Raw genomic sequence first — 24,740 nt, 5'->3', positions numbered from 1 at the left:
ATAAACTAATTTTTTAACTTAAAATCGAATCATTTAATATTGTGTGAACTTGCTTTTTGTAATCCAAAAGGAGACGAGGTCCCTATAAATGCACGCAAGATCCCACCTGTTGATCGAGGTGTCGCAGTTGTCCTCTGGTCTCCTCCGCTTTAGCTGCTAATTCGGCTGTGCTTACGCGCAGCATATCTGTAACAAATAAGAAATGTATAATTCCCTTCAATCAAGGACCAATATACACCCCACAGTTGATTGCACTAGAGCCATTATACAGCTATTAAGCACTCTGCCTACAAAGTGTTTTTGCATCTGGGACAGTAAATGACATAGGTTCATGTCTGTGAGTTGCGCTACATGAAGAGAATACCTGTGGTTGGTGCTGAGGCACTGGTTGGTTCACTGACAGGATGGCCTTGGTTAGAGAAGGAGAAGGCCAGGGAGCTCTCTGTCCCCTGACTGTCTTCAGTACCATCCACTATCCTGCAGAGAGATATTATTATATTATTGTGCAATAACACTACACAATGTACACATTTTGGTTATTGCATTATGGTGCTATTCCCTAAAATATTTTAGGCCAGAAATATAAGATTATGTTTTTAAAAACAAACCGAAATTTTCCATATATTTGAAATTCATAGTTTTAACATCAACACAGTATTTAATTCAATGTGAAACATATTTGTGAATATAAACGGCAATTTAAAAAATATGTAGCTGAATTCTATATATATTACAACAGATTTTGTGTATTTAGCCAGTTATTTTTATTTCTATATAAGATAGTTATATAAGTTATATAAGAATAACCAGCTTGTTTGCTTTATACTCTATGTCACTGACAAATATTCATCCCATTAAGTTTATTATGTTGGCTAAATTAAAATGATCCAGTCTAAACCATGATGAGCATAAAGACTGGAAATGGGGTTACATCTTTAAAAATACAGAAATGTCTCTTATAATACATTTTAAACCCTCTATTTAACCCTTTGTCCAACACATGTCATACAATAGTGTGTGTTGGACAAAGGGTGAATGTGAGTATGATATGAACCCACGTTCATCTGCTTCACTTCCACACATTCAACTGACAAATGAGTCATGTGATTCCTACTTAAGCTTCTCCAGCCTGTCCACAGTTGCCGTGAAGATGCAAGCCACTTTGCAACCCACCTTCACCTCAGTCTTTCTTTATATATAATGTCTGACTTAACTAATACCACGTCTTCTGATGTCTGCTCTGTTCATTCTGGGATCTTGCTGCTGTTCCCTGACTTCTGCTTTCCATGTACATGAGTGAAAGTGCATGGAGGTCTCTCATCAGGAATTAATTAATGCAGTTGGTTCCTCCTTTCCATAATGATTCATTCATGTGTGTGTCATTAGAGAAGGTTTTAACACGACTCTATTCAGTGCTGTGAGAAACGAAATGCCTCCCATGATTCAATAGCTTACAGAACCACTTTTAGCAGCAGTAACTTGCAGTGAAGGTTTTCTGTATGACTTTATCAATAACTCATAGCATTGTGGAGGAATTTTGTCCCACTCTGCTTTACAATGTTGCTTCAGTTCATAGAGGTGTCATGTATGCACAGCTCCTTTACGTTCCTGCCACATGATCTTAGAGGATCGTAGAGGTCTGTTGTAGCTTTAGCTGCTGAACAAATAGCCTCATATTTGACTCTAGAATACTTTGGTTTACAAAAGTGTTCATGGTCAGCTCAGTGACTGCAAGGCATCCAGGTCATGTGGTTGCAAAACAACCAAATGACCTGTGATTCTGCTCATATGCTGTTTTTGGATTTTACCAAACATGTTGCTGTATAGCCAAATAGCTTCACTTTGGTCTCATCTGTCAAAAGGACATTGTTCCAGAAGCCTTGTGGTTTGCTCAGATGCAACTCTGCAAACCTAACCTGTGCTGCCATGTTCTCTTTAGAAAGAAGAGGCTTTCTTTGTGCTGTCTTTCCAAACAAGCCATACTTATTTAGTCGTTTTCTGATTGTGCTGTCATGAAATGTAACATTTAATATGCTGACTGAGGTCGTTGGAGTCCGAGATATATTTCTTCCATTTTGCAGTTTCTGTAAGAACTGCACGTTTCAGGGTGTGAAGCCTTTTCTGTATACCCTCACTGATAGATCACATAATAGAAATTAAGAGGATTAGACTTCCATTAGTCTGTCACAGGGTTTAGTAAATACACATACTGTTTGTCACTGATGACACTTTTGACTCATTTCTAGTTTGCGGCATATGCACTCTTCCAAAGAAATATAAAAATAGGCATAGCGTGGATTCACAGGGAAACAGGCCTAGACAGGAAGTAAGACCAATCAGCGGAGAACAAACTCACCTGGGGCTGAGATTGGAAGGATCTAAAGTGTTGAGAGTAATTTCCTGGATCTTCCTCCGAGACCTGCTAGAGTTTTGTGCCACGCTCTTCTGGCTGGGTCCGCACATTGGAGACTTCTCACCAGCCCCCCTGAGGTTCACTGCTCGTTTCTGCTGTGATAACAAAGATACGGTCACGGCCTCTTGCTCCTCCAGCTCCTCCAGCTCCGCATCTTCCTCATGTTCCTCCTGTGCCTCTGTGATAGGTGGATAGCCCTGAACCACTCGCCCGTTCCTCTTCACCTCTGACTGAAAAAAAAAGCAAAATTAAATTAAAATCTAAAATCACTTTGGTCATCTGTGGCTCATCATGGCCATTTCACTTTTTTTCTCTGCAAAGTTAATAAAATGGTTCTTTATTTTTTTTTAAGTAAACAAAATGTACTAATGACTTGTAAGTGCAATGAATCATTAGTGGTCTGCAATGAGCCTTCAGCTACAAGATGAGGTCTTAGCCTGATAATAGCAGAAGTAAAGACCACAGTCGCCTACTGAACCATCTTCCTCTGACAAAAATACCACCAGCGTGAGATTAATGTCTCATCGAGAGAGATAGACTCTTCTGTAAAATATTGGAACAGCTTGACAGTATATAGAGCATCTTATCGCCTTCTATTCTGGTGCCGCCATGATCTAATGACTGCAACTAATTTTGTGCAGAAGTGATCTATTTCGTCCTTCATCAAGTCTCAAACAATGATTGTGCCCATTATCGGTGACTGAAGCCTTCCGCTGAGTCACCCAACAAAGTTTTCAGAGTGCAGAACCATCAAATTTCTTAGTGAGAGCTGACGAAAAATTCGGTGATGGCTGTTAACAAACAACATGAACTGATCGGACAAGTCTTTTAAATTAATGGCACCTGTCTAAAAGCTGTTTAGCTTCTGCTTGTGAGAGTGAGAATTTGGGTACCTGCGTCTCTAGAGCTGTTGTGGACAGTCTGGCCTTAACCTGGAAGAAAGCCAAAGAGGAAACACAGTAAATGAACTGCAGATAAGAGCAATTAACCTGCCATCTTTCTTTTCTTGCTTTTAATTTACAGGTGAGTCAGTTCACAAGGTTATACAGTAAATTATTTTCTAAAGCCAGTATAAGAATAGAATAGATGATAATGACAAATACCCTAATGACCTTGATATAGTAGTACTGTAGTGGTAAATGCAGGATAGTAAGACCAAAACAAAAAAGCAATCTCAACATTTCAGCCGCAAAACACACCTCCATCTCCTGTCTTCATTTAAAGTCTATTGAGCCCTGAGATTTGGGCTGCCCCTCTGCACATTAGCCTCACCTAAAAGCCCTGCGGCATGCAGTCCGAGTGAGTGCGGGTGTGTGTGTGTTAATGATGTGTGTGCGCGTGTAAGTGGGCCAGCGGCGTTTGGGCAGGCGAGACAAAAACACCTGACTGTAATTACAGCAGTTCAGCTTCTCCAAGTCGGCTCAGCTAGCTCTCTCTCTCTGTAATTTTAAAGTTTCCAGACCCTTCTTGCTTTGCCGTCTCTAAACTCATCAGTCATTCTCACACATTAGTACAGTATCGTGATTCATTTCACCGAGAAATTGGCGAGAGCACATTAATTGCTTCTCTTGCACTGCTGTGGGTAATACCCAGGCATCATTAATTAAAAAATATTAAAAAATCAGGATCTATTAAGGGTGTATGGAGATAATTAAAACAAATGAAAGATTTGATTTGGTGTTTGGCTTTGGGATCCCCAAATCTATTTTGCTTATTTAGTTTATTATTTCATTGCTATTGCTTTAGCAAAATTAGCACCTAACGCATGTCTTCTCACATCTTTCTTTCTTTTCTGTAGTTCCTTCTTTTGGCATCACAATCAAAAAACGGTTCATGGGGATGTATAGTTAAAAATCAGTTTAAATCTCCTTCCAAGGAAAACATGATTTGATCCCGTGCTAAATTTGTAACTTTCCTCATTTATTTTGCTTGGATATGCTTTCCACAATGTAAAATAATCTCATGAGATAAGCTTTAAGAAGCTCCAGACTGGGAGCTATTGTTGATGATGTAACTGTAAATGATGTAACTCTCTCCTTTAAAATGAAACTACCACGAAGATTACAAACTGTTTGTACTAATTTCCCTCGCTTTATAAGTTAGCCAATTATATGTGGAATCAATACACCAATACTTGGATGGACTCACATGTGCCTCGTGTCCCTCTCTCAGGTTGTACGTGAGGTCCTGCTGGATGTCCTGGACGAAGTGGTGAGAGTACTCAGGATAGAGGTCCAACACCTCATAGAGTCCTTTCAGGTTGATACACTGCAGGTCACAGTAGGTCAGGGCTTTCACATCTGCATTGGTTTTTATTACCCGGTTATCCAAGGACAGGTTTGCTCCGATCAGGTCACCTTTACCTGCTCAGGCAGAGAGAGAGTGAGATGGTCAGAAAAAGAGGTGACAGCATAATGTACACTGTGGTAAAGGGTGTTAGAGGCACAGACTCAGTAATCTTTTCTGCAGACGCATCGGGACACATCAGCGATAACTGAAAAGTTTATAAGCTTGGAGGGTGGAGAGGTCCTGGAGCAGAGTAATGCTTAGACATTAAGAGCATTATTCATTTATTCAAGACTCAGAATATAACTTCTTCTGAATTCTAATTAGTAACTTTGTCACTATTATAGACTGTATGTCTTCTATTATTACACTAAGTACTGAGCACAGTGTTGGTTAAGGCAGGGAAGGAAGACACACTCAGCTTGGTAAAGCTGAAAACAGCTGATCTCACTGCAAGCCCCCAAAGGTGATAGCTCAGCTAACACACTTTTACAAATCCTCATAGTAAATTTTATTAAGGGTGCACTACTAAGGAACCTTGGACTACATATAATTGCTGCTGCCTCTGCAAGCTTCTTTGGAACCCACCTCCACCTCAGCTTCTCCTTCTCACGTGGTGTCTGACTTAATCGATGTCATGTGTGTTGTAATTTCCACCTGTTCAACTGTGTACTTGGAGCCTTGAGGCTGCTATACCATGACAGAGCCACATACCACCAAACTCCACCTCTATCAAAAAAAGAAAGGCAGCCTGAAATTCTTTATTTGTTTATTACCCAAACGTCTTTTGCTAATTAACGTTTGCCACTGACTTCTTAGATGTTAAAGTATGAAGAGCATAAAGAGGCAACTGCAAATGCATCTGCAAGACCAAAAAGTGAGCACTCTATTAACGGGAAGGCTTCAAGTAATACTGTTTAAAAAGCTAAACACTAATGACCAAGTAATACCAAATAGGAAACAAGCTTAATGAGAGAGAGAATAAACAGAATATTGCAGCGTTGTTTTGGTCTATAATTATTATTTATAAATCACTTCCACTGCTTTTAGTCAGTTTTACAGTTTGGGTGAAGTGGCTGTGACAGCTGTTCCTCTCCATACAGGATGAAGATAAGTGCCCCTTTAGAGTTAATATCCCTTAAGCAGAGATAAATTATTCATTATGGTCATTTCGTGGTGTGAACGCGGCTAAATTACACCACAGCTGATGGAGTGGCAGTCATGACTGTTCATGTTCTCCTTCTCTGTCGCTTTCTCAACCCACTCCTTCTCACCCCGGTTATTATTCCTCTCCTCTTTCCTTCGCTCCCTCTGTTTTTAGAGATCCAACTGGTTCAGCTATATCAAAACCCTTTGTCACTGACTTTTCTTTCTTTTCCATCATCTTCCTTCTGCCTCATTTCCTCTTTTTCTTTTCTTGCTTCTTTGTAATTGCATTTTTCTGCTGTCTTTTACTTTCCTCACTTCTTGTTTCCTGCTTTGTGTTTCCTGTCCGCTATTTGTCTGCTACTTTGTGTTTCCCAAACTTCCATTTTATTCCTAACATTTTAGCTTTTGTTGCATCATTCTGGTTTTTAATTTGCTTTTTTGTCTTCCTATTTACTTCTTTCTTTCTTCTTTGCTGTCTTTTTTTTAAATCTTTTTTGTATCTGTCTCTTTCTAGGTTTTTTTCCATTCCTGTCATCCCCATCTTCCTTTTTTAAATTCTCCTCTTCCTTTTCAGCTCACTACATGCTTCCCCTCCGCCTCCATCTCCTGTTTGCCTTCTAACCCTTTTATCTGCCATGTTTTACTTCTTTCTGAGTTTCTCTGTCTTCTCCATTTTGTGTTTTCTTTCTTTTTATTAATTTTTCCTTTTCTTTTCATTTTTCTTTCTGCTTATCTTTCTGTCTTGTTAACTTTTGATTCCTTCTTCCGTATGTTCCTTCCTTTCTCCCTTCACTCACCAATCTGGACCTCAGCTTGGCTCACTTTTACTCTCATCACTTCTTCTTCTTCTCTTTCCTTTTTTCTTTTCTCATCACTTTCTCTCATCTTAAGCCCCATCCATTTTCATTTACTTCATCTCATTTGATTCCTCTTGTTTTACACTCTTCTGCTTCCTTTTTTGCCCTCCCTCTTTCAGCACACATTCTCTCCATCTTCCCAAAGTTTCTCCTCATCCTCTCACTCTTCCTGTTTTTGGTCTTCTGTCTGTTATGTGGTACTGAGCTGTGGCTATGGACTCGCTGTGTGGCAAGGAAGGGGGTGATAGAGAGAGACGAGAGACACATGCTGAGAGAGAGAGAGAAGCTTTTTTTTTTTCTTCAGACACTCGAAGTTAGCCTGACCTTCAGCACACAAGCACAGAGACAACGCTCTCCGCCTGTCAAGCCTACATACACATATGCACCCACCCACACACACACACACATACACACACACAAACACATGCCATTCAGCAGAAAACAGCAGAAAACAATTCCGCCTACTCGATACACACAAACAGGAAAACACAGAAACCTTTTTTCCCCTCTTTTTTAACAGGAGAAAAGGCATGCAGGTGTTGTTTCTACAAACAACTAGATACAAACACAAAGATAACAATGCCAAAAGAGGAAAAAACCATGACAGATGGAGTTTCTTGAACCATCTGGCTGTCTTCTATTCTCTGTCACACGCACTTGTGACAGATAGAGTGTATTCCTGTGTCATGAAGGTCAGAAAGCAAAAGCCAGTATGGTCACTTAGGGCAAGAGGTTGCATCGCACAGCAGATGTGCATGCTTGCAGATACAGCTCGAGTGAGTCTACATCTCGATTTGTTCTGCACACAAAGATGGGCATCATTTTATGAACTTTCAGAAAATTCTTCATCTCTAAGCTGAACATACTGGAGGTTTTTTTTTAAAATCTTTCTTAAAAAAATAGTCCATTACGTATTGAGTATTAAGTATTGAGCACTGAAGAAGTTGAATGATTACCTTTATAACCATGTTTAATGTGTTAAAGTCGTTTTAGGAGCAGATTTTGTGACTCTTTTGTTCTTTTATCTTTCTATCATTCTAACCTGTTATTCAGCTTTGGTATTAATAGTGGCAATGAAGATACAGACAAGACATGTGGGTGGAGAGAGAGCAGATTTGCACTTTATATTTAAGTTCCCAGGTCTTAGCTGCTTATTAACATGAATATTAGTTGCTTACTATCGCTTTATAAGTCATTGGAAAGCATAATGATTTATTCTGCATTGCTGTGTTTTACAACTGCAAGCTCATTAACTAAGTGCTTTCCCTCAAAAATGTACTTAACTGCTTCTTCATAGTAACAAACCTATTATATATGGATTACAAGCTTAATATGGTTTGTTCAGTGTTGCATGTTTTAGGTCGCACAAGAACAACCATTTCTTAAGAAACTAAATAAATATGATCTATTCTTAAGTAACAAAAAACCCCCAAATAAAAACAAAAAATGTCTAAAAAACTCTTATTAAGACTACCGATCCTATAGAGAGGCCCTGATCATAAATAAGTCCCTCGCAGTTTGACATGTTGCACAGAGCCTTTTGATTGGGATCTGCCAGTTTAAGATGACCATTTGATACTTGCAATACGTGAAATGTTTTTAATCAGGCAAATGCATAATAAAAATGAATAATAAGGACAAAGAGACTTTGCTAAAGTGAAATGCAACTTCATAAATATGAAACGTCTGCAGCACACGTTTCTCTGTTTTATCTAATTTGTTCTTCTCAGGAGACACTACTGGCTCTGATGGCTTTTATCTTTATCAAGCTTTATTTTCCTTTATGCTTTATTTTAACCTTTTTCATCTACTTTTTCTTTCATTTGTATTTCACCAAGACTTCTGCTGTATAAACAAAACAGTCCTTTTTAAATAATTATTGTAATTTCATGAACAAAGACGATATTTTTCCTCGGTTCAAGCTGACTCGCAGCTTTTGAGCACATTGTGGAACCGTTAATGAGAAGCCTGTTTCTATTTTACCACGCAGCTTCCTTTGGAATTGCTGAATCGGGGGGATCCACCTACTGAAATAGACTGTTTTTGTATTTTTCTGTTTCTGTTGTAGAAAACACAGGAGTCAGTTCTGGCTTCAGATGCTGTAATTAGCTGCTGCTTTAGCAAATCAAATATCGATTTAAAAGTGAAAAAGCAAATGAATTTGGCCTGGGGTGTCACATAGAGACCTACTTCAGCAAGCAACGAGGAACTGGGATGAGCAGCATTAAAACGATCAAGACTAGAAGAAACTAAAATGACCTAACTCTGTGAATTGGACTGATTAAATGTGCTAGACTCAACTGGACAGCACAGATTAAAGCTGACAGAAGACTGAATTACACTTCTGTGGAAAAGATATGATGAATGCTCAGCTGGACATAACTGGATTGCAATAGTTTAGCCTGGATGGAATTGGACAATTATGGATCGAATGGATCACTGGTATATGATATAAAACAATCGGCAAAGGTTGAATGTCTCTTTCATCACCTGCCAGTCAGCTCCGCTCATCCTCTATGGGCTTCAAGACATCACTAAAACATGCAGCCCAGCTTAAAGAAGAATGCAGCTCCTTCATATTATGTGCACAAATTGACAAGTCCGTCTTTGCCTACTGCAAAAGGAGATTGCTCAAAAATGGCATTTACACTCACTGGTCACTGCATTTGGTACATTTTCAACTGCTCTTTAACTCAAATATCTAATCAGCCAATCACACGGCAGCTTCATCCATCCAGCTCCATCAATATAGGCCTGTAGACATGGTCAAGGCGACCTGCCCAAGTTCAAAATGATTGTCAGAATGAGAAAGAAAGGTGATATAGGAGACTTCAAACATGCCATTGTTGTTGGCCGTTGGCTGGTTTGAGAATTTCAAACACTGCTGATCTACTGGGACTTTCCCACACGACAATCTCTAGGGTTATCAGAGAATGGTCAGAAAAAGAGAAAATGTCCAGTCAATGGCAGTTCCCTGGGTGCCTGTTTGGCTTCCAAGTTGAGCAGGCAATATGCTGCATGTGCTGGAGGGCTAAATGCTGTGGCCCAGGTCTGACTCAGATCCAAGGCTTGTTGTCTCATCTTCACTGCACAATCTAATACAGACAAAAAGGAACCCCCAAGACATGCTTCTAGCTGATTGGAAGGCTGCAGAAGAATGTACAACAGATGTGCTACTGCTGCAGAAGACCACACCAGGTGGCACAAGAACAGGATACTTAGGCTACAATGTTGCCTGGTCTGACGATTCTCAATTTCTGCTGCAAAATTCGAATGAATTTTTAAATATGCACGGAACCATCCCACCTTGTTTGTGTAAATTGTTACAACCAAGTGAGCATTGTTGCCTAACTGAGCTTAACCACAGCCTGAATATTGTTGCTGACCTATGACCCTGCACCATTATCTGATGGATGCTTCCAGCAGGATAACACACCATGCCACAAAGCTCAAATCATCACAAACTGGTTTCTTGAACATGACAATAAGTTCAGTGTACTTAAATGGACTACACAACCACTAGATCTCAATCCAAAAGAGCACCTTTTGCAATGTGTTGGAAGATTCACATCATGGATATGCAGTCGACAAATCTGCAGCATCAGAGTGATGATAACTTCAGAGGAATCTCTGCTGAGGCCAGTGAGTTGACTTTTTAACAAGAGCTTAATAATAATTCACTGAAAATGCACAATAGCCTCTAGGACAATGTAATCCTTCAAATTCAAAACAATTAGCCTATTTTCAGGATGGGCTTTTACACAAAGAGCCACGCAGAGCTTCGTTATTAAGCTTGCTGTTTCCTTGTTAAAATTAGAAAAGATCTGTTTTCCTTCCGTCTTCCCACCCCCGAGCCCCTTCCTTCTCCCTTTTATCATACCCAGAATGGCCAGCACCATGCCATCTTTCAGCACTTCCATGGATCCTGAGCAGACAAAGAAGATGGCCTGGAGAGCATCACCCTGTCGAAGGAGGTACTCTCCTGGAGCACAGAAAGAGGTCTTGATGTGCAGTGACAGGGAGCGCAGGCAGCCACGACTGGCAGAGGCAAACAGCGACAGCTCCAGGATCTCCTTGTTAAGGTGCATGGTGATGTCAGATCGCAGCTCATCTGGGAAGTCCTTCAGCAGCTGTAGAGATGGGGGGAAAATAGAAATCAGAGAAGGATGTGAGCAGCATGACACTTGTAATTGTAAGAAAAAAAACAAACACATGTACCTAAAGTTAAAAGATATTATTATTACTATCATTATATAGTAATAATTACCTTTATACACCATTACCAACCAATGCAACACCTGTGGCTGCAACACAGACAATATAAGGTGAGAATTTGGAGAAACGCTGTCATTTGCACATCATCTATCTGTCCATCCCCTCAGCGGGACAAAGATCTGCAGCTCAGCAGCATCACAGCTGATCAATGAGTCATCAGAGCCAGGCTTACTTTAATCAACAGGCCCATCTATAATTCATTTGTCTGGGTTTCATCATCATCACTCCCTCCACTCCCTGCTCTGTTTTCTGACAGCTGTCTTGCAGGCATTCACAGCCTAGAGGGACGAGTTGCTACTATACTGCTGACTGGTTGCCTCCGTTTCCCTGAGCTTATCAAGCAGAGGTGTTGTTCACCCTGTCTTACTGTGTGTTTTCTCTACATGGTCCTGAAGCCACATTTGCACACTTAGATCTGTTTGCACGTTTCCTTTCACCTGATGTTGTCTTCAACATAAACAAAATCTGGTTTTGAAAACCAGCCTCGAATCATCATTTTTGAAACTGAAGGCCGAGAGCTTGTCCTCTAAATATCATCATGCATGGACAAAAAAGTCATGTCTTCTTCTCCCTGTGAGTCAGTGCTCAGGGCTAAACACACCTGCGTTCACTGTGGGTAATCATAGTACCATTGATTGTATTTTCACCTCTACCATGAACCTAAATGTGGCTGACATGTAAGGAGTATGTGAACTTGGACTTGGACATTTAAAGTACAAGTGAACAGACCAAGTAGGGAAAGGGTTAATACCTACTGAAGTAATTACTGTATTTGATGGTGATGTTGGGATATCGTCAATGCAAAGACACTTCCAATTTCAGTTTAGCAAAAACCAATCAGGTCGTCTTCCTTTCATACCTCGTTACAGTCGATGCCATTGTTGACCGACCAGGTTGTTTGAAAGTACTCCAGCATTCGCTGCTTGAGGCTCTGCGGCAGATGATGGACACGTATGAAGTCCTTGAGATCTTTGGTTTTGGTGTGGTACAGAGACCAGCGTGAGTACATCCTCTGGATAATGGCTGTCACATTACCAAAGACCAAAGCGTGCATCAGTGCTGCAGGTAAGAAGAGATGAAGAAGGAGAGTTAATGAAGTGGACAGTAAGTATGGATGACATACAGTGAAAAATGTGCTGACACTGAATTGTCAAGACAGGGAACAAAAATAGGAAACCTGACTAAACTCTTTTCTAGACTGGTTTTGTATCTCACAGTAAACCAAAGAGAAACATCAGCACAAGTGTTACAAGTGCAGCACAATAACAGTAGAAAAACATGGAATTGGACTCAGATCATAAGTTGCTCAAAGCAGGTCAGAGAGAAACATCTAGAAACAGGAACTCTGTCATATTTTTAAAATATTAAATAAGCAACAGGAATAAGGCTAGTTTTACAACAGTTCTGCCTCCACTTGATTTCTATGATCAAATAAACATCAAATCAACTAAATATACACATGCATATCCTGCAGCTCTACTCCTAGAACACAGGAACATCAGGATTAGGTCTGGCAGGGTCATATTTGATTGGGATGACAGATACCTGTCCTGTTCACCTAAGCTCATCCACTTTTCAGCGGTGCTGCAGCTGTGTCGCACGCTGCAAGACGGGAAAGTGGGACTGCTGTGACAGCGATTACTGATTGTGGCATGAGCCATTAATGAAAGAAAACTGAGCTTTAAGCTTCACCACTGAAAACTAATTACATTTTATGTTTTACACTGTTGTATCCCGGTAAGGTAATTTAGTCATATTGTTATTCATGTTTGCATTGAATGATGGAATAAAATGATTTAATTCAATTCCACCCATCCAGTTTGGCCTATGTTTCCATATAAATATGAACAGGTGCTTGGTTCAAGTTTTTATTTCGTGTAAACCCAACAGGGATAGCGTGTGTGTGTGTTTGTGTAAGCACATGTTTGTGTGGTGTGTCTGTGACAGCTACTGCTACTGCCCCAGGCAGCCAGGGACATTTAGCATTTAGCTGAACCAGAATTGGGAGTGTCCACAGGGAAAACCCCCACCACGGTGACCTCTCCTCATCCCCAAAACACAAATGTAGTGTAACAAGCCAGTTTAAACCGGATCAGACCTTCCTGCAGTTGTCTGCCAGTGAAATATAACAGCTTACAGTGAAACAAATGATGGACCAGGATCAGATTTTGTTGATGTTCCATCCATCCGTTTATCCTGCTTCACTGCATATCCGATTTCAGGTAAGGGTCATTTGTACAGGTAAGTATAATTCCACACACTGTTGTCTCAATCTGATCTCATGATAATGTAAGCATTTCCATCATTTCCAAAACATGTGTGCACTCAAGTTAATGTGACGATATCTCACGACTGATCGTTTGTTCGTGTACCTCCTATAAGCATGACACAAACGGAGAAGATTTTCTCAGCGTCAGTGTTGGCTGACACATTGCCGAAGCCCACGCTGGTGAGACTGCTGAGTGTGAAGTAGAGTGAAGAGATGTAGACGCTTCGGATGGAGGGACCACTGCCAGAACCATTAACACCTCCTGTGGGATAGTACGGTGACTCCAGACGCTTTCCCAGTTCATGGAGCCATCCTGTTTTAATATAGTGTAAACAGCAAACGGATGGTCAGACAGAAACGTTAAATTTGTTTCAATTTCATAACAGCAGTTAATATAAAAATTAAACTCGACTTGTAACAAAATTTCCACAAAATTACCAGCCTTCATTTTTACTGGTTATCATGAAATCCTATGCAGTAATTGGTGAAAAGAAATCTGCATTGTTCTCATGACCCACTGGATATTGACCGGGATCCAGTTATGAAGACGCAAGAACAAGGTAATTGTGAACAGCACAGCTTATCGATGCTAACCAAAAATCAGCCCAACGGGCCTCGTTATACATAAGTGACCTGAGGACTAAAGGGGAAGCCTTGTGTTTCGGTATGAGAAGAATTAACACATTTTGCACTGATTTTACAATGCACACACACATAAGTGATGCAGTTGTTGCACCCACCTTTTTTTTACGGCTCTACCGTAAAGGCTTAAAATCCTATATGAAGACCCTGATGACAAATGCATATACAGGTAAATATAAGATCTCACTTGCAGAAAAAACCCTGTATCTCTGGTTTTAACGGCACTTCAGAAATTTAAATATGACTTCTGTCCTGTTCAAGTTTGTCTTCTTGTGCACCTCTACACTATTGGTGATGAAAGCTTCTTTTTTTTAAAAAAAAAAACAAAACCAAAAAACCCCCCCAAAACCTGCAGCCAGCGAGCCTGCAGGTAGTGCATCAGGTGTGAAGCATAAAAATGAACATGACTTTGAAGTTTTGGGAATGTCCAGTGTTGTCACAGGGAGAACATTCATGAGCCAGAACAGCACAATCTTTACTCACCACAAATCCAATTAAGCATATTTCACTCTCTTTGAATTTGTCCACTTCTCCATAATAATAGTTAAAGGCTAACCATTCTGACACAGTGGAGTAGACCCTACATGCAGCATAGATGCACAATTTGCAGGTGCACCGAACAGGACTCTCCGGAGAACAATCTATCAATTGCAGCTAGCATTGGAAGCAGTCCAGAGGTCAACATGAAGGTCAAGCTGAAAGGGCCAATTTTAAACGAGTTAATGTTTTTGGCCTTTAGGGATACAGTCTAGTCTGTCTGTCTGTGTCTTTCATTATACTAGCCTTTATTATAGCCTTTGTATGAGTCTGTTTATTGCACAGATTTTGGCCCATAGAAGCTCAAGGTTTCTTTTATACTGAGTCTGACAAAACTAGATAATGACTCCTTCAGCTAGAACAGAAGCTGAGGCTGTTTTTTTACCCCCACATTTTGTCCCAGCATTTGATGTCACCGGAGTCAGTTTTCCATTAGCATCCTGTAACAAAGTTGATAACAAATCTCTGCAGGCACACATCACATTACATGTACACTTTTACCACAGTGGTGGGTAGCTCTGAGACTTATTAATTAATTAATTTTCACATGGCTACAATATAATGAATTCAATTAATTTTTGGTACAAAACACAGCAACAAATCTTTTTCTTTCTTTGTCTGGTTCTCTGTGATATTCTAGCAACATTTGTGATGAATCAGCACATTCAATGTCTTCCTGCGAATGATAGGGGGTGGGAAGATTGTATTACATTACTAATCCAAGCACCAACAGCGCCTGAAGATGCTACAGCTGATACTGGCAAAGTGCCCAGTAGCACCTGGACTATGCTGAAAAAAAAGGTCTCGGTTACAAGTCGCTGTTTGTTTTGACATCATAGGATTTCAAAGGCGCTTCGAAGGAAGAACACTACAGATGAAATGTTTTATGTGAGACTGTTGATGGAGAAGTATAGAAAAGGTCGAAAAAAGTGGCACTGTGTCTTTGTGAATCTAGAGAAAGCATATGATATGGTGCCAAAGGAGGAGCTCTGGTACTGCAAGAGGAAGTCAGAAGTGGCAGAGAAGTATGTTAGGGTGGTGCAGGACATGTATGAGGACAGATAGACAGTGTCGAGGTAGGAATGACAGATGGCTTTAAGATGGAAGTGAGATTCCATCGGTGATCTGCTCTGATCCTTTTCTTGTTTGCAAGGGGACAGATGAGGTCAGGCAGGAGTCTCCTTGGACTAGGATGTTGTGACGACACTGAGATCAGCAGTGAGAGCAGGGAGCAGATGGATAAAAAATATGGAGGTATCCTCTGGAGAGAAGAGGAATGAAAAACAGGAACTACGTGTGTGTGAATGAGACGGAAACAAGTGGAAAGGTGAAGGTGCAAGGAGCAGAGGTAAAATAAATGGGATGAACCATCCAACACAACGGACAGTACACGTGAGAGGTGAAGAAGAGAGTGCAGGCAGAATAGAGAGGGTGAAGAGTGTCAGGAGGAATTCGCGACAGAAGGATAGCAGCAAGAGTGAAAGAGAAGGTTTACAAGATGGTAGTGATGGTAGGAAGCAGATGATCCACTGTGGCAAACCCTAAAGGAAGCAGCTCAAAGAAGAAGAAGAGTTTGAAGATTTGCGGTTAAGATTTCCCCCGCCACTGACCAATATCCCAGTTGTTCGTGTTGTCCTCCATTTCCTTCTTGCCGATAATGTACCAGATGCAGGCCATCCAGTGAGCCAGAAGGGCAAACATGGACATCAGCAGGGTCAGAACCACAGTGCTGTGCTGCGAGTAGCGGTCCATCTTTTGGAGCAGCCTCAGCAGTCGAATTAAACGCACAGTCTTCAACAGGTGCACCACTGACACCTGTAGGTAAACAATAAACCAAGGTGAATCTATTTGTAGATAATGAAGTAACTGGTTACATACAAGTTTTATTGTTAAGAACTTTCACATTAAAGTGAAGTGGAATTCACATTTTGGATTGACAGATTTATTTTTAATTATATGGACAAGGATACATTGAATCTTCTTTAAAATGGTTCTTATTATCAAAGAGTTTAAAAAAACACATAAAACTGACATTCTGTACTAAATTTCAAAGCCAGCATGAACTTTAAATGATTGTCAGTTATTAACAGAAGTCTAACCAACAAATCCTTCTCAAGAGATATAAAAAGAAGTGTCGAAGAACTAAAACATTAAATGTATTTTCAGTTTTCTCAAATTTTTACAGTGTCTCACAAAATCAAGCGAAGCTAACCAGCCAACTGGTGTTAAGAAGCTCCCCACTATGATATTTATGGGAGGCATATCAAATAATAGCCACCGACTATGTTAATAATATTTGATTAAGGCACTTTTGTGCACATGCAGCACTAATTATAGGAAAAAAGAAGGAGGTATTTTTCAGCATTAGTTACTCAGTTGCTCTCTGACTCTATAATGTGATCTGTATCAAGATTTGCTGATAACCTTGAATGCAAGAGAAATCAGCCTGTGTGTTGGTTTTGTGTTTTAACTTAAAATTCCCACCTTCAGCCGAGTTTGCTTCTCTGGACTTTTTATGCCTTTTCTGTTTTCCTTCATTCTGTAACCACTTAAATTTTGGCCCATGTCTTCGGAGCCCTCCTCTGACTTGCACCTGCTCCTCAGGCAAACTGCGCGAACAGTCTATCATTTGGGACTTGCTGTCATCTTTCCCCACAGGAGATGTACACACCAGGTATTATTAAGAAAGATGTAGGACAAAGAGGACATGTGATACATGTTACATGTGTATTTGTGTAGCGAGGAGAGGAAGCAGGGAAAATTGGGTGGGAAAGTAGGCCAAAAAAATACTGTATATAAAGATAGGGTGTAGTCAAAGCATCCAGACAGTTATCTTCACTTCCACAAAAATAAATAAATAAATAAATACAATAAATCATTCAGCTGTGATATTCCAATCAGGAAATGTCCTTAAAAGGGATTATGATCCTGTTCATATCAATTTAAGGAGAAGAAAAACAGGAGATCTCAAGATCACGTCACTATATTTAAAAAAAAAAAAAAAGGACTTGGTTTTGGATTTCTCTGTGCAGTAGCAATTAGTCACTGAAGTAGTTTAGGCCATCTAAGAGAAAACAAAACACAGTGATTAGATAAACTTCCTTAAAGAAAAGGAATTCTGCGTCAGCTGTGTATAACGGGGCCAAATCACCAACACTGCTGATAAAAATGGTCTCCTGCAAGTGCCAGCAGCACCTTAGGGTCCTCTATACCGAGCAAATGGAACAAAGCATCAAGAGAAGAGTGACACATTAGAATGATAAAAATAGTGTGCAGGAACACTGGGACCAAAGAGGTCATGCTAGTTAGGCCTTGCATGACCCAGGTAACATGATATATTCTGTGCACAGTGTTTAATGTCTCAACTAAACATTTAAGGCAAGATAACAAACATCACATTGCAAACATTGCAAAGCTAGCCCCAAAGTATGTGGTACCGGACCCAGAAGTTTTGTCTTCAAAACTGTAGAGGCTGGGAAATTATAGAGAGTCAGAGTGAGGAACCCTATGCATTGAAGATGGGGCCCATCAAAGGTGGCCAGATTAGTACAGTGAGATTAATCAGTCTGTCACACTACAAACAGCCTCTGTCATGCACCCAGAAAAGTCGCTGACTAGTAAGCGCAATCAAGACTTCAAGGAAAATGTCAAAGAAAAAGCATAAACTGCCAATTGTAGATAAAACATTTCTCAGTATTGCATAGGTCAGTCTCACGTCTAGACGGTCACTTTAACCTTGGATAGATGTGCAATGCATTGACTGTGGTGTGGTGTTGTCAGGGTACATCTCTGAATGCTAAGCTTATGCAGACAGAGAAGCTAAACCAGGGTCCATTAGAGTACCATGTGCTGACACACCGCTGCATATAATCCACACATTGTATGCAAAGCTAACCACACCATAACAACACAAAATCTGTGTGGATGGATGTCCAACATCTGTGTCCACAGCACATGCATTATTTAACATATGTAATAAAGAGTGTCTTTTCTTTGGGACAATTTGTTTCTCTGGCCCCTGGGTTACATTTGATGTGCAGACTCAGATATTTTCTCAGGCTCTGTGCTGATTATCAGCAGGGCACCGTATAACTATTTCATGTAGTAATAACTAGAATATATCAAGGGTTGTTTGTGTGTACATGGGTGCATGTGAAGGGACAAGGAGGTAAAGGAGGGAATTACAGTGCTTGAACAAAGCTAAGAGGAGGAGATATGTGGACTGTCCTTATCAGAGCTTCTCCTGCACATGTCTCCAGTTTTATGGTCCTATCGCCATGAGAAATAGAGAGCTGGTGCAGCACAAGGCGTAATGAAGCCTCCTACTGAGCCCAGGGGAGAGGCACCATCTCCCCTACACTATCTATCACCACCCCACATCCCACCTATGGAGCGAGCAGGCTGCGCCACGTCCCGTTCTCTCCAGCGCCATGAGTGGTAAGCAATATAATGTAGCCAGCAATGCATATGTGCACCACCTGCTACTTTTTCCTTTAACTTTTCCTCCTGTCACTTCCATCTCACCCCTGCCATTCACATTTTCATTTCCTCTGCTTATCAGGTGTGAAATATATATGCTTTGCAGCCTGATTGCTTACTTCTGCTTTTTGTGCGCGTGAGACCATAAGGTTGCAGAAATGCTCATTATTTCTCCCCCTGTAGCCACGCCTTTAGCCCTGCACGCCTATCACAACAGCATGGCCAGTCATGTTTATTTATTTATTTATTTTATTAATGCCACGGTATCAGGCCAATAAGCATGAATAACATTGTTCTCTAATGCCAACAGGGCATCCAGCCATGCAGACCCAGGAGACCTACTCACAGCAGCTAAATCAAGCGGAGGTTTCTGTTTACACCAACCATGTACTGCTGAAAAAAATGTTCATATCAGTAAAAAGCCAGATTATGTCCACAAACTTTTCATTTAAGAAAGAAGTAAGAAGAGAATGAAATGTACATTGGTGGTAAACATTTTCAAGTGAAGAAATGCTATTCAAATTTCCACTCAGGACAAGTTTTTGGACTTCCTGTGTTATTTTCTTGAAAAAATAGTTCAGTCAAGCAGATAAAACCAAAATTTCTGTTGGGAACTAAAATGCACAGTTGTGCATGGAAATGCACACAAAATTTCAAGGTCAAGGTCAAGTTTATTTATAAAGCACATTTACAACAGCTCATGCTGGACAAAGTGCTTTGTAAACTAAAAGGCAACTAAAATAAGTAAAATGCACAACAATGATGTTAATGGGGCTGTTAAAACAAAAAATGTTCAGGCCAACATGTGCTAAAAGCCAGTGGATAAAAATGTGTTTTCGGTAAAGATTTAAAATGTTCGAGTGTTTGTGCAGATCTAATATTTAGAGGCAGACTATTCCAGAGTCTGGGACCTGTCACAGAGAAGGCTCTGAAAGAGTAAAGTTTTAAATTGGATCCTGTAAGCAACAGGAAGCCAGTGTAGAGAGGCCAACTCTGGGTTATACGCTCCTTCTGTTTTGAACTAGTCAGCAGATGAACAGCTGCATTTTGGACCAACTGGAGATGATAAATAGAGGTCTGGTCCAAAGTACAGAGAAAAAGGGAAGAGTATTGAAAACACCCAATAAAAAGGAATATATCCAAGGAAAAGGACTAATTGGTGAGTATTGGTAACCTGCCTGGAGCTTGCTTGTAGAAATGTTCATATAAACAGTGGGGGTTTTTTTTATATTATTTAATTACATATTTCTTCTGTTCCTTTATTCCCTCACAGTAAGAGTACAGCATTGTGCTAAAGTCTTGAGCCACCCCTCATATCTTTTAAATTTTGTAGGAAAATGCAAAATAGGTGCGATGCAGTGAAACAAGTGCAAGCATAAATGATAATATAATCTATATATATCAAAAATCAGTCATGCTGAAAAATGAAGCTGCTCCCAATGAAACTCTGTGCAGAGGATCAAAATGTGATGGTACTTTTCTGTGTTCATAATTTCATCAGTGTTGATAAGCTCTCCAACGCTGCTGATTGAAATGCAGCCCAAACCCATGACAGAGCCTCCACCATGTTTTACAGATGGCTGTAGGCACTTGCTGTTATACATCTCTCCTGACCTCATCTGTTCATACTGACTTTTTGAACCAAACATTTCAAAATTGGATTCATCACTTCTGTTCCCACTAATTTTCAGGCCAGTTCTTAATTTAATTTTGAATACCATACCTGTTTCCCTTCATTAAAAATGGCTTCCTGACAGCCACCCTTTCACTGACACAATTTCTCATGAAGCGTCAGTGAACAGTAGCTGGATCAGCTGAAGAACCAGATGCATCTCTTAGGTCCTGTGTCAGGTCTTTGCTGGAATTTTCCCCTTTTCCTTAAGAAAACAACTTTCAAATACTGTTTATCGTTATTTTTATTTTTGTTTTTTGATCAGTCTGCTTTAATGACTTACTCCAGACAATATCGAGATACGCTTCCAGTTTTAAGCTCATATTTCTTTGGGAATCACTTTGTTGGTGCAAAAATAATATTTTATGTCTGCCAACTCTGTTATGTTTTGCATTTTTTGTGCATTCAGCTATAAAATTTGGGTAAAATTATGTGTTTTTGTGACAATCTGCAGGTAACAAAATGATGCACAGAAACCTTTTCATATATACACTTGCAGCGATAACCAGTGTATAGACACCCAATATATACATACAAATTACAGCACCCAGAATCATAGACTTGCTTTTGCTTTATTCTATACTTTTCCCTCTGTCCCCTTCTGTTTCCTAAACTTGTGAAATATGTCCAAACATTATCTGCATTTTATAATACACAGAGCAATGATCATGGAAAATGAGAGCATTATAGAGACTATGAAAAAGAGCAAGAAAGTGCAAGTGACACAAAACAACAGAAAAGTCACAAGATAGAATGCGAAACACGCTAAAAACAGAAATGACTGAGACATATGACAAAAACAACAGGGAAACAAAAGAGAGGAACACCGCTGAGGCCCCATGGCTCATTTCGGTGAAAGATGGCTTCTGTTCTCAAAAGGGACATCAGCATGAATGCTCCTGTCCTTAGAGGAGACTTCACGCAGAACGTTCCTCAATTACTAGCCATTCCTGCTGATCCCAGCGGGGAAATGGAGGAACTCATGGCCTGGTACCCCTACACACAAATCCTGGCCTACTGAGCATGTGGTATTTCCATTAATAGAGCTTTGTATCAAACCGGTACCACTGCCTGCAGCAGCCTTTTACTACTCGCATCCTTTCCCTCCCTCCTTACCTTGAAAGTAAATATTTTTTTTCATTTTGCTGATTTTTTTCAAACAGCGGCCGAATTCTTCTATTAACCGTCTCCTTTCATAACACAGATCTGTACACTTTCTTCCTGCTCTTTAATACCTGTTCTGTTCTGAGCATTTAGTCAAACACGCACCTATTTGAGACTGGATGCTTGTGTGCATCCATCCAGTACTCCGTATTGAGCTTTTGATCCACTCTACAGCAGCTGAGTGAGCAAACAGTGATATTCAGCACAGTCAAAGTATCCCATTCTCTAAATTAGAGACCAGAGAACGAAAAGTTCTATAAGCAACCAATCAAAACCTCCCTAAAGTGCAATGCTTCGACTCAGTGACATCATTCATCCGGGGACAAGACAACACAGTCTACCTAATTGCTCCGGATCTCTGTTTCTTCCTCCTCTCAATTGTTTTTTAGGGGGATATGTATTTTACTAAAGCAACAGAAAAAAAAGTTTTAATGATGCAGATGTGATAGTTTTGTCAGTGCTTGCTCAGTGCACGTAATTAATATCCCAAAGAGATACTGAAAGAGCTCTGGAAACCAAAGTATGTTGCGGTGTTAGGCATCGAGCCAGTTGCTACTCACCACGCTGACTTTCACGGCGTAGAGCAGGTCAAAGGGCAACGCGGCCACCAAGTCGATGATAAACCACGTGGTCAGGTAGTGGATGCATATCTGTCGTGCATCGAAGACCACCTGGCCTGACTTGCTGACATAAGTGGTACGAAAATTGAAAACGATGTCTGGCAGTTGAAGAAAAAAGACACACACAGGCTTGGTGGTTATTATGAAGACTCAATTATTTACAAGTGACAATAAAACAGTTTTAAGACAGCAACCGACCTATGATGAACAATATCTCCACGGCAATGTCACTGACGGTTGTGCTGCGGGTCAGGTCGTCATCGTTACCGATGAAGCACACGTTATAGGGCACCGTCACGGCAACGTAGAACGTGGCGAGCAGAATCAGCCAGTCCCATCCTGCTTTGAATGTGCTGTAGTGTAGTAAGATGAATTTGGACTTCTTGGCATCTGCTACCTTATACTCGGGCAGAGCAGGTAGGTCGCCAAACACATTCTGGATGGGACAATATAAGGGGGAAAAAGCCAGTTTATCCACCTATTTCCACCTACAGTCAAGCGAAAAAGAAAGCACGCCTTCTTTTAATTATTCAGGTCATGAAGGTTTGACAGCATTTATTAATGCACAGCTCTCATAATGTTCCAGCTTTCAATCAGGTTGATGTACTGGGCCATTGTAGCACTTTGATAATTTTCTTTTTCAGAAATTCTGTTCAACATCCTGTTGCATGTCCCAATTTGGGCCAAACGTTAGCTGTTTGACTGCTAATGTCCTCATTTATGACTCTGAAATATTTTGGTATACAGAGGGGTTCATGGTCTCCAAAGTATCCAGCTCCTGTAGCTGAATTTCTTAGTCTTTACCCCCCATCACCGTGCTAAAGGTTGGTATGAGTTTGGCTTTCACCGAGTGTGGTGTTGCACATTATTGCCAAATATCTCTGCTTTGGTCTCATCTGTCCAAAGCACATTGTTTCTGCAGTGTTCAGTTTAGTGCAGTGTTCTGGACACTCGGGTAAAGAGAGGGGCTGAGCTGTCAACTGATCACCACCTGGTGGTGAGTTGGATCAGGTGGCGGGGGAGGACGCTGGACAGACCTGGTGCACCTAAACGCGTAGTGAGGGTGTGCTGGGAACGTCTAGCAGAGGCCCCAGTCCGCGAGATCTTCAACGCACACCTCCGGCAGAGCTTCAACAGCATTCCGAGGGAGACTGGGGACATTGAGTCCGAATGGACCATGTTCAGCGTCTCCATTGCCGAAGCTGCTGCATTGAGCTGCGGCCGCAAGGTGGTTGGTGCCTGCCGTGGTGGTAATCCCCGAACCAAATGGTGGACACCAGAGGTGAAGGGAGCCACCAGGCTGAAGAAGGAGTCCTATCGGGCTTGGTTAGCCTGTGGGACTCCGGAGGCAGCCGACAGGTATCGACAGGCCAAGCGGAATGCGGCTCGGGCAGTGGCTGAAGCAAAAACTCGGGTGTGGGAGGAGTTCGGAGAGGCCATGGAAAAAGACTTTCGGACTGCCTCGAAGAGATTCTGGCAAACCGTCAGCGTCTCAGGAGGGGAAAGCGGTGCTCTACCTGCGACTGTGTATAGTGCTGGCGGAGCGCTGCTGACGTCGACTGAGAAAATTGTCAGGCGGTGGAAGGAATACTTCGAGGAAAAAAAAAAAAAAAGACTCGAGTCCTTAATCCCACTGACACGTCTTCCGAGGAGGAAGCAGAGTCTGGGGATGAGGGGAATGACCCGCCAATTTCCGGGGGCGAGGTCACTGAGGCAGTTAAACAACTCCTTGGTGGCAGAGCCCCTGGTGTTGATGAGGTCCGCCCCGAGTTCCTGAAGGCTCTGGACGTTGTAGGGCTGTCCTGGTTGACACGCCTCTGACAATGTTGCGTGGAGATCAGGGGCAGTACCTGCTGGACTGGCAGACCGGGGTGGTGGTCCCCATCTTTAAGAAAGGGGACCGGAGGGTGTGTTCCAACTACAGGGGGATCACACTCCTCAGCCTCCCTGGGAAAGTCTATGCCAGGGTGCTGGAAAGGAGAGTTCGTCCGTCTAGTCGAACCTCGGATACAGGAGGAACAATGCGGTTTTCGTCCTGGTCGCGGAACACTGGACCAGCTCTTTATCCTCTCCAGGATACTTGAGGGTGCATGGGAGTTTGCCCAACCAGTCTACATGTGTTTTGTGGACTTGGAGAAGGCATTCGACCGTGTCCCTCGGGGTGTCCTGTGGGAGGTGTTGCGGGAATATGGGGTGTCTGGCCCATTGCTACGGGCCATTCGATCCCTATACAACCGTTGCAAGAGCTTGGTTCGCATTGCCGGCAATAAGTCGGACTCGTTCCCGGTGGGTGATGGGCTCCGCCAGGGCTGCCCTTTGTCTCCGGTTCTGTTCATAATTTTTATGGACAGGATTTCTAGGCGACAGCCAAGTGGCG

At 41.4% G+C, this 24,740-nt stretch overlaps 1 protein-coding gene across 1 annotated transcript in view; it reads right to left on the bottom strand.

Moving 5' to 3' along the window:
* Positions 1–24,740, bottom strand: part of kcnh8 (potassium voltage-gated channel, subfamily H (eag-related), member 8) — a 59,434-nt gene that overhangs the window by 6,536 nt on the left and 28,158 nt on the right. Inside the window, exons 5-15 of the mRNA XM_005928609.2 lie at positions 22,562–22,799; positions 22,304–22,461; positions 16,039–16,243; positions 13,353–13,562; positions 11,840–12,039; positions 10,586–10,835; positions 4,562–4,776; positions 3,307–3,345; positions 2,357–2,643; positions 365–477; positions 107–186 (exon numbers count right to left, since the gene is read on the bottom strand). Of these exons, the coding sequence (XP_005928671.1) occupies positions 107–186; positions 365–477; positions 2,357–2,643; positions 3,307–3,345; positions 4,562–4,776; positions 10,586–10,835; positions 11,840–12,039; positions 13,353–13,562; positions 16,039–16,243; positions 22,304–22,461; positions 22,562–22,799 (1,995 nt within the window). The remainder of the gene's footprint in view (positions 1–106; positions 187–364; positions 478–2,356; positions 2,644–3,306; positions 3,346–4,561; positions 4,777–10,585; positions 10,836–11,839; positions 12,040–13,352; positions 13,563–16,038; positions 16,244–22,303; positions 22,462–22,561; positions 22,800–24,740) is intronic.

This window comes from Haplochromis burtoni, unplaced genomic scaffold (genome assembly GCF_018398535.1).
Source record: "Haplochromis burtoni strain Fernald_Lab_line unplaced genomic scaffold, NCSU_Asbu1 Contig_116, whole genome shotgun sequence".
NCBI lineage: Eukaryota > Metazoa > Chordata > Actinopteri > Cichliformes > Cichlidae > Haplochromis > Haplochromis burtoni.
Note: the sequence above shows the minus strand (reverse complement) of the source record. Positions and strands in the feature narration are given on the sequence as shown.